The sequence below is a fragment of the Taudactylus pleione genome, unplaced genomic scaffold, assembly GCF_031769625.1.
Source record: "Taudactylus pleione unplaced genomic scaffold, aTauple2 ptg000460l, whole genome shotgun sequence".
In the NCBI taxonomy this organism is placed as follows: Eukaryota; Metazoa; Chordata; class Amphibia; order Anura; family Myobatrachidae; genus Taudactylus; species Taudactylus pleione.
In genome coordinates this window covers 912,501-922,843 of record NW_028284862.1, presented here as the reverse complement: position 1 = coordinate 922,843, position 10,343 = coordinate 912,501, and the positions used below count along the sequence as shown (strand labels likewise).

At 47.8% G+C, this 10,343-nt stretch overlaps 1 protein-coding gene across 1 annotated transcript in view; it reads left to right on the top strand.

Moving 5' to 3' along the window:
* Nucleotides 1-935: 935 nt before the first annotated feature.
* The window catches only part of CFAP20 (cilia and flagella associated protein 20), a 22,763-nt gene continuing 13,355 nt past the window's right edge, over nucleotides 936-10,343 (top strand). The window contains exon 1 of the mRNA XM_088448589.1: nucleotides 936-1,132. Within this exon, the coding sequence (XP_088304715.1) occupies nucleotides 1,049-1,132 (84 nt within the window). The 5' untranslated portion in view covers nucleotides 936-1,048. The remainder of the gene's footprint in view (nucleotides 1,133-10,343) is intronic.

Genomic DNA, 10,343 nt, shown 5'->3' with positions numbered 1-10,343 from the left:
GCATGGGACTGTACCTCAACATCAAGAAAACAAAGATAATGACTACGGCAAGTGACGATGCAGTCCATATTGCAATCGATAATGAGGAAGTCGAATCGGTACGAGACTTCCTCTTTCTGGGTTCTAAGATTGATCGCAGTGGAGAAACATCTACTGAAATAAAGCGACGAATTGCACTTGCCCGCAATGCTATGCTAGGAATGACGAAGATATGGAAGAGCAACGATATCAGCAGCACAACAAAAGCATGGTTGGTCAATGCAATTGTTTTTCCGATCTTTATGTATGCATGCGAAACCTGGACACAAGAAGATAGATCGCAAGAGAATTGACGCTTTTGAATTGTGGTGCTGGAGGTGAATGCTGCGCATACCATGGACAGCGATGAATACGAACAAGGCGTCCTAGAGCGGGTCACACCAAAAATATCATTAGAAGGCAAGATCGCCAAACAACGACTCTCGTATTTTGGACATGTCATGGAGGCTAATTCCCTAGAAACAGCGGTCCAGAAGAAGAGAACGCCAAAGAATTTGTTGGCTGGACACAATAAAGGCTGACACGAACATGTCCATAAATGACCTGAAGGCAGCGGTCAGAGAAAGAGAAGCGTGGCGTTCACTGATCCATAAAGTGTCTGAAAGTCAATGTCGACTAAACGGATAATCATCATCAATGTCTAAATCCCCTTCACGGAGACACATCATCAGCCAGTGCCCAGCGTCACTCCCCACCACTTTGTGTCATCTCTGTTGCTTGGTTTGATCAGAAACAAAGATGGCCGCACAGCCTGTGGTCCCACCGACTTGCCCGTGTGTAAGATGGCGGCCGTGTCCTCATTAGCCACGCCCTCTCCCGAGCAGCGCCCCAGGCGGGTCTCCAGGATACGGAACTGTGTACCTGTAAACACAAGCGCGGCGGTGGGCGGGGCCTCCTGTCATAGCGACGGGGGCGGGAGGAGGCGTCACCCCGGCAACCGCGGCCTCGTGACGTGTTATAGCAACCGGGCAGCGGAGATCGGAGATCGGAGGAGCGGAGAGCGGTCACCATGTTCAAGAACACCTTCCAGTCCGGCTTCCTGTCCATCCTGTACAGCATCGGCAGCAAGCCGCTCCAGATCTGGGACAAGAAGGTGACTCTATCTATATACACTATATACTATATACACCCCCTCCCCTCTATATACTATATACACCCCCTCCCCTCTATATACTATATATACACCCCCTCCCCTCTATATACTATATATACACCCCCTCCCCTCTATATACTATATATACACCCCCTCCCCTCTATATACTATATACACCCCCTCCCCTCTATATACTATATACACCCCCTCCCCTCTATATACTATATATACACCCCCTCCCCTCTATATACTATATATACACCCCCTCCCCTCTATATACTATATACACCCCCTCCCCTCTATATACTATATATACACCCCCTCCCCTCTATATACTATATATACACCCCCTCCTCTATATACTATATACACCCCCTCCCCTCTATATACTATATACACCCCCTCCCCTCTATATACTATATACACCCCCTCCCCTCTATATACTATATACACCCCCTCCCCTCTATATACTATATACACCCCCTCCCCTCTATATACTATATGCACCCCCTCCTCTATATACTATATACACCCCCTCCCCTCTATATACTATATACACCCCCCTCCCCTCTATATACTATATACACCCCCCTCCCCTCTATATACTATATACACCCCCTCCCCTCTATATACTATATACACCCCCTCCCCTCTATATACTATATATACACCCCCTCCTCTATATACTATATACACCCCCTCCCCCTATATACTATATACACCCCCCTATATACTATATATACCCCCCTATATACTATATATACCCCCCCCCCGTCCATCCTGTACAGCATCGGCAGCAAGCCGCTCCAGACCTGGGACAAGAAGGTGACTATATACACTATAGATATGCCCCCTCCCCTGTATATACTATATATATATATGCCCCCTCCCCCTGTATATACTATATATATATATGCCCCCTCCCCCTGTATATACTATATACACCACCTCCCCCTGTATATACTCTTGTGTGCCACTGTATATCTATATATACCTTCCTGCCCCTCTATATACTATATACACCCCCTCCCCCTGTATATACTGTACGTGATGTGTGTAACGCCGATGAGGGACTCAGGAGCCGCTCTGCGTTGTATGCAGCAGCGCTGATATGTAACATAGCGGCAATGCCCACCAACCTGCCACTCACATGGCATCCCTGCCTACCAACCTGCCACTCACATGGCATCCCTGCCTACCAACCTGCCACTCACATGGCATCCCTGCCTACCAACCTGTCACTCACATGGCATCCCTGCCTACCAACCTGCCACTCACATGGCATCCCTGCCCACCAACCTGCCACTCACATGTCCTCTGTCCTCTAGTTTTTCCCTCAATGCCACCTCCTGCCCATCAGTGTGCCCAACAATCAATTATTTACACTTGCCTGAATCAGCTGCTCAGGATTTGATGTGGCAGTTCCAGGGTCTGGCCGGGGGGTCCCTTCTGAGAGAGATCCCCCTTAATCCACCTCTGGCGCCAACTCAATGGAGGCTGTTACATGTAACAGCCTCAGCCAATAAGAATCAACCTGATTCAACCTAGTTACAGCCCTAAGTGGGGTCAATATTTGTGGACAAGGTGCCCCTTCCGAGCTGGAGCCTGGCGGCAGGGGCCTCCATTGTCTCCCATAGTTCTGTCCCCGGCATCAGCTAGCCGTGGCTTCGTAGCAACTAGCCAATAGGAATCAACCAAACACTTTATGCTCCTCACTCGCTGTCTCTCCTTTCTGCCCCTCTCCTATAGTGTAACCTCTCATCCTAACCCACCGCTCTAAGCTCTTTCCTTACTGTCTCTCCCCTCTGTGTCACCCATGTCTGTCTGCCCCTCCCCTATAGTGTAAGCTCTCATCCTAATCCACCGCTCCTATGCTCCTCACTCACTATCTCCCCTCTGTGTCACCCGTCTGTCTACCCCTCCCCTATAGAGTGTAAGCTCTCATCCTAACCCACCGCTCTATGCTCCTCACTCACTGTCTCTCCCCTCTGTGTCACCCCTGTCTGTCTGCCCCTCCCCTATAGTGTAAGCTCTCATCCTAACCCACCGCTCTATGCTCCTCACTCACTGTCTCTCCCCTCTGTGTTACCCCTGTCTGTCTGCCCCTCCCCTATAGAGTGTAAGCTCTCATCCTAACCCACCGCTCTATGCTCCTTCCTTACTGTCTCTCCCCTCTGTGTCACCCCTGTCTGTCTACCCCTCCCCTATAGTGTAACCTCTCATCCTACCCCACCGCTCTATGCTCTTCAGTCACTGTCTCTCCCCTCTGTGTCACCCCTGTCTGTCTGCCCCTCCCCTATAGTGTGTAAGCTCTCATCCTAACCCACCGCTCTATGCTCCTCAGTCACTGTCTCTCCCCTCTGTGTCACCCCTGTCTGTCTACCCCTCCCCTATAGTGTAACCTCTCATCCTACCCCACCGCTCTATGCTCCTCAGTCACTGTCTCTCCCCTCTGTGTCACCCCTGTCTGTCTGCCCCTCCCCTATAGTGTAAGCTCTCATCCTAACCCACCGCTCTATGCTCTTCAGTCACTGTCTCTCCCCTCTGTGTCACCCCTGTCTGTCTGCCCCTCCCCTATAGTGTGTAAGCTCTCATCCTAACCCACCGCTCTATGCTCCTCAGTCACTGTCTCTCCCCTCTGTGTCACCCCTGTCTGTCTACCCCTCCCCTATAGTGTAACCTCTCATCCTACCCCACCGCTCTATGCTCCTCAGTCACTGTCTCTCCCCTCTGTGTCACCCCTGTCTGTCTACCCCTCCCCTATAGAGTGTAAGCTCTCATCCTAACCCACCGCTCTATGCTCCTTACTCACTGTCTCTCCCCTCTGTGTCACCCCTGTCTGTATGCCCCTCCCCTATAGTGTAACCTCTCATCCTACCCCACCGCTCTATGCTCCTCAGTCACTGTCTCCCTCCTCTGTGTCACCCCTGTCTGTCTGCCTCTCCCCTATAGTGTAAGCTCTCATCCTAATCCACCGCTCCTATGCTCCTCACTCACTATCTCCCCTCTGTGTCACCCCTGTCTGTCTACCCCTCCCCTATAGAGTGTAAGCTCTCATCCTAACCCACCGCTCTATGCTCCTTACTCACTGTCTCTCCCCTCTGTGTCACCCCTGTCTATCTGCCCCTCCCCTATAGTGTAACCTCTCATCCTACCCCACCGCTCTATGCTCCTCAGTCACTGTCTCTCCCCTCTGTGTCACCCCTGTCTATCTGCCCCTCCCCTATAGTGTAACCTCTCATCCTACCCCACCGCTCTATGTTCCTCACTCACTGTCTCTCCCCTCTGTGTCACCCCTGTCTGTCTGCCCCTCCCCTATAGTGTGTAACCTCTCATCCTAACCCAGCGCTCTATGCTCCTCACTCACTGTCTCTCCCCTCTGTGTCACCCCTGTCTGTCTGCCCCTCCCCTATAGTGTAAGCTCTCATCCTAACCCACCGCTCTATGCTCCTCACTGTCTCTCCTCTGTGTCACCCCTGTCTGTCTGCCCCTCCCCTATAGTGTAAGCTCTCATCCTAACCCACCGCTCTATGCTCCTTACTCAGGGTGCCGATCAAGAATGAGGGAACATCTGTGTGCTCCTGGAAATGGGTGTGGCTTAATGGGGGGAGGGGCATGTCCCGCTTTCCATTAATCCTGGAGATGCTGGGCTCCCCGCACTGTGAATAGATGTCTTGCGCTTGCAAGGACAGGGAGAGCCATAGCAGAAGACTGAGTGCTGCGAGCCTGCCGGCTCAGGCTCTGATCAGTGGCGCGCCACCATAAGGACAGGGCTCATTTTACAATAAAAAGATATCACCAAGTGTGTCCAGGAGGCGCTCCTACTAATGTAAAATAGAAATTCTCGATTCAAATGTCTCTCGGTATATCCGTCCACCAGAATTTCTTTATTCCCCGGATAATCACCTCAAAGAACAAATAATGAAATCATAGTGTAATATTTAGAGTACTGATGAACTAATTCAAATAATTATGATATTCAATTACCCCAAGAATTGGTCTACCGATTAAAGTAGACAATCAGGCACTGTCAAGGATAATCCTGACGACATAGACTGCAATCTCCTGTAGTTATTTCCAAAGTTCAGGGTTCCATAACCATCCCACAGGATATATAAAGCATAAAGAAAAGCTCCAATAGTGTATTAACATTTTATTTAAAAAGACACCATACAACATAAAATTGAAGTCAAGGTGGACCCTTACCAAGTGTAATGGTGTACTAGTGTGACAAAGTAGACAAATCTCACTTTTTGAAACATGGGTGAAAGAAGCCCGGGGGTCCCCAAGAATCACCAACCATCCGCCAGCTAAGGTCCAGAGAATATCCAAATCACCTCTTTTCCAATGCGTATCGATACATGAAGGTGTGTATCTTTCTCAAGCCATAAGGTCAGAGGTAAAAAAGACCCGCTTTTATACAGCTTCTAATTACATTCACAATAACACCTAATTCCAGACATAGATTTGCTAATTGCTAAAATCCCATAATAAAAACCAAAACTCCAGTCCATAGTCGGTCCCACCGCATGTTCCTCACAATCCCATTAGAGATTGGCAGGTGTGCTTCCATGTGTTCTCATTTGAAGAATTACTGGTATACAGGAACAGAACGCGTCCGAGCACTTCCTGTGTTCACCGGAAGTTCGTCTGCGCATCCTCTGATCGACTTCTTCACCCGGAAGTCACCTGACATTGCGGCGGGTACTAATGACGTCTTGCCCATTTCGTCAACTTCTCCACCCGGAAGTCACCTGACATTGCGGCGGGTACTGATGACATATTTGCACGTTCCGTCTAGCGGCCTTTATTTCCGGATTAATCCCAAATATAATCAATACTACAGAGGTCATCTAACGTAGCGGAGGGTACCGATGACGTGTTGTACGTTCCGTCTAGCGGCCATATTGGTTCCCCATGTAATTAACGCTACGTGGATTATGTAGCGGCCACCTTAGAGAAGGGCATAATTGCAATAAAATAGAAGATATTAGAGAGATATACATTAAACGCTTAAAAAATATATATAAAAGTTCAAATCCAATAAAACATGTATTACTGATAACTACACCTACAAGAACCATTTAAGTTCAAAATCTTTGTTGAGACCAGAAGGTATTAAGGTTTTAAAATTAAAAATAAAGTGCATTTCACTCTTAGCCAATAATTGTGCAACATCATTTGACCTTATTTCCATATTCACCTTTTTCAACCCATAAAAATTACTAATATGTGCAACATTACAGTCATGTACATTCTTACAATGCTGTGATAGTGCATGTGTTTCAAGCCCACGTCGAATATTACGGAGATGCTCGCTAATTCGAACCTTTAGTGGGCGACTGGTTCTACCAATGTAGAATTTTTTGCATGAACACTCTATTCCATATATAATATCGCATGAATGACAGGTAATAAACTCCTTAATGGCACATTTTTTTCCATTGATTATTACCTCTTCCTTTTTTTTACCGAAATTATTAGGGATATTTTTACAGCCCATACACATACCACATCTATGAAAACCAATAGTAAGATTAGACTTATTATTGAATTGAGGGGCATGGTAACTCTTAACAAGTTTAGATTTTAAGTTCGGGGCTTTCCTAAAGATGCAGACTGGAGCATCGGGCAAGTCATCTCCAATGACGGGATCTTTTTTAAGTAAATTCCAGTGTTTTTTCAATATTTTTTTAACTGAATGATGTTGAGACGTAAAATTAGTGATGAAAGCCCATTTCAAATGATCCCCACTTTTAGATTTTTCCCCTACTTTGTCTTTCAGCAAATGGGTTCTATCTAATCTAGACACCTTTTCCAAGGAATCATTTACCTCTCCTACATTATATCCACATGATGTAAAACCATTCCTCATTTCCTTTGCTTGTTCTAAAAATACATTATGATCCGAACAATTGCGTTTTACTCTTTTAAATTGACCAGTTGGAATAGACTCAAGCCAATTTTTGTGATGGCAGCTATTTATATTAATATACGATCTTGAGTCAGTTGGCTTAATGAAATTTTTTGTCCTCACTTGATCTCCATCAACATAAATAGTTAAGTCCAAGAAATCAACATCGGTTTTACTTATTTTAAAACTCCAATTGATATTTCGATCGTTTGTATTAAGGAAAGTACAGAAATCATTTAAAACCTCACGGTCCCCCTTCCAAATAAATAAAATGTCATCAATATATCTCCGCCATGTTACCAGGTTCGCCCAATGGTGGTTGTTGTTCCAAACCTAATCCTCTTCCCATAATCCCATGAAGATATTTGCATATCCTGGGGCGAACCTGTTACCCATGGCGGTACCCTGTTTCTGAATAAAAAATTAATCTTTAAAGATAAAATAATTATTTGTTTGAATAAAACGTATACCTTCTATAATAAAATCCTGTAATCCACTTTCAAGGGCACTTTTCTTAAGAGCCCAAAGTGCCGCATCAATTCCCTGCTCATGTTTGATAATTGTATACAAGGAACTGACGTCTGCTGTTACTAAATATAATTCATCATTCCATGTAATATCTTTTAACAAATTAAGGACATCTCTAGTATCCTTTAAATGAGAAGGGTTCATTAAAACTAGCGGTTGGGGGAAGGAGTCTATAAATTGTGATAATGGAGATGTTAGAGAATCCACCCCGGAAATAATAGGTCTTCCTGGGGGTTTTTCCAAATTCTTATGAATTTTAGGCAGGACGTAGATTGTTGGAATTACAGAATTTTCTTTGTACAAAAATTTATATTCTGATTCTGTAATTATCCCTTTTTTATTATATTTATCTAGGATCCCCTTCAATTGTAATGTAAGTCTCTTTGTCGGATTCCCTTGTAATTTTCCATAAGTATCTACGTCTCCTAACTGTTTGTATATCTCAGCTTCATAATCCTCTGTTCTTAAAAGTACAACTCCTCCCCCCTTATCTGCCGGTTTAATTACCAGCTTTGTATCTGATTTTAATGATTTAAGTGCCTTTCTCTCTTTATAGGTAAGATTCTTTTTAATTTTCCTTGTATCAAGTTCTTCCAAATCTTCCTTCACAAGATTGCTAAAAGTCTCTAAAAAATTCCCTTTTAGATAGGCTGGCTCATTTTAGCCTTTTAAAATTTGGGCAGGGTGAGGCGCCCCGTGGGAACAGCCTAGCGGGAATGCTACCCTATAGATTGTAGGCTCTAACGAGCAAGGCCCCCCCTCCTGTATTCTTCCTTACCTTACTTATGCCACTATATCCTTCCCCCATGCTAACAAGGGCTCTGTACCTGCCTGGTGCACTCACCAGCTGGGGTCCGGGATCAGCCAGACCTGGGTTGTGGTTAGGGTGACTGTATGTACATGGATTGTTATTGTCTAACATGTTATACTGGTGGGAATCCTGCTATGTGTGCGCTCTGTCTGTCTGTCTGTGCGCTCTGTCTGTCTGTCTGTGCGCTCTGTCTGTCTGTCTGTGCGCTCTGTCTGTCTGTCTGTGCGCTCTGTCTGTCTGTCTGTGCGCTCTGTCTGTCTGTCTGTGCGCTCTGTCTGTCTGTCTGTGCGCTCTGTCTGTCTGTCTGTGCGCTCTGTCTGTCTGTCTGTGCGCTCTGTCTGTCTGTCTGTGCGCTCTGTCTGTCTGTGCGCTCTGTCTGTCTGTCTGTGCGCTCTGTCTGTCTGTCTGTGCGCTCTGTCTGTCTGTCTGTGCGCTCTGTCTGTCTGTCTGTGCGCTCTGTCTGTCTGTCTGTGCGCTCTGTCTGTCTGTCTGTGCGCTCTGTCTGTCTGTCTGTGCGCTCTGTCTGTCTGTCTGTGCGCTCTGTCTGTCTGCTCTGTGCGCTCTGTCTGTGCGCTCTGTGCGCTCTGTCTGTGCGCTCTGTGCGCTCTGTCTGTCTGTCTGTGCGCTCTGTCTGTGCGCTCTGTGCGCTCTGTCTGTGCGCTCTGTCTGTCTGTCTGTGCGCTCTGTCTGTCTGTCTGTGCGCTCTGTCTGTCTGTCTGTGCGCTCTGTCTGTCTGTCTGTGCGCTCTGTCTGTCTGTCTGTGCGCTCTGTCTGTCTGTCTGTGCGCTCTGTCTGTCTGTCTGTGCGCTCTGTCTGTCTGTCTGTGCGCTCTGTCTGTCTGTCTGTGCGCTCTGTCTGTCTGTCTGTGCGCTCTGTCTGTCTGTCTGTGCGCTCTGTCTGTCTGTCTGTGCGCTCTGTCTGTCTGTCTGTGCGCTCTGTCTGTCTGTCTGTGCGCTCTGTCTGTCTGTCTGTGCGCTCTGTCTGTCTGTCTGTCTGTCTGTGCGCTCTGTCTGTCTGTCTGTGCGCTCTGTCTGTCTGTCTGTGCGCTCTGTCTGTCTGTCTGTGCGCTCTGTCTGTCTGTCTGTGCGCTCTGTCTGTCTGTCTGTGCGCTCTGTCTGTCTGTCTGTGCGCTCTGTCTGTCTGTCTGTGCGCTCTGTCTGTCTGTCTGTGCGCTCTGTCTGTCTGTCTGTGCGCTCTGTCTGTCTGTCTGTGCGCTCTGTCTGTCTGTCTGTGCGCTCTGTCTGTCTGTCTGTGCGCTCTGTCTGTCTGTCTGTGCGCTCTGTCTGTCTGTCTGTGCGCTCTGTCTGTCTGTCTGTGCGCTCTGTCTGTCTGTGCGCTCTGTCTGTCTGTGCGCTCTGTCTGTCTGTGCGCTCTGTCTGTCTGTCTGTGCGCTCTGTCTGTCTGTCTGTGCGCTCTGTCTGTCTGTCTGTGCGCTCTGTCTGTCTGTCTGTGCGCTCTGTCCGTCTGTCTGTGCGCTCTGTCCGTCTGTCTGTGCGCTCTGTCCGTCTGTCTGTGCGCTCTGTCCGTCTGTCTGTGCGCTCTGTCTGTGTCTGTGCCCTCTATCTGTATGTACCCTGTGTCTGTCTGTGCCCTCTCATCTCTATGTGCACTGCCGACCCCTTGTGGCACCGGGATGTAGTTTATGTCCTGGTTGTCGGGATGCCGGTGGTGACATCCTGATGGTCAGTATTGTGGTTAGAGGGAGGGTTAGGCTGGGGGGGGGGTTAGGCACTGGGGGGGTGGGTTAGGCTGCGGAGGGGGGAGGGAAAGGATGTTAGGGGTAGGGTAGTTACCTGCAGGTGTTGGTATCCCATCCCCATCCCCTGGCGCCCTATACATAAAGGATAATACTATGGAGCAGGACCCATCACTGACCTCTGCGGCTATCACACCGATCACTACAGCACTCTGACCAATGTCCGGCAGCTGAACCTTCATCCCACCATCTCTGTCTCTGG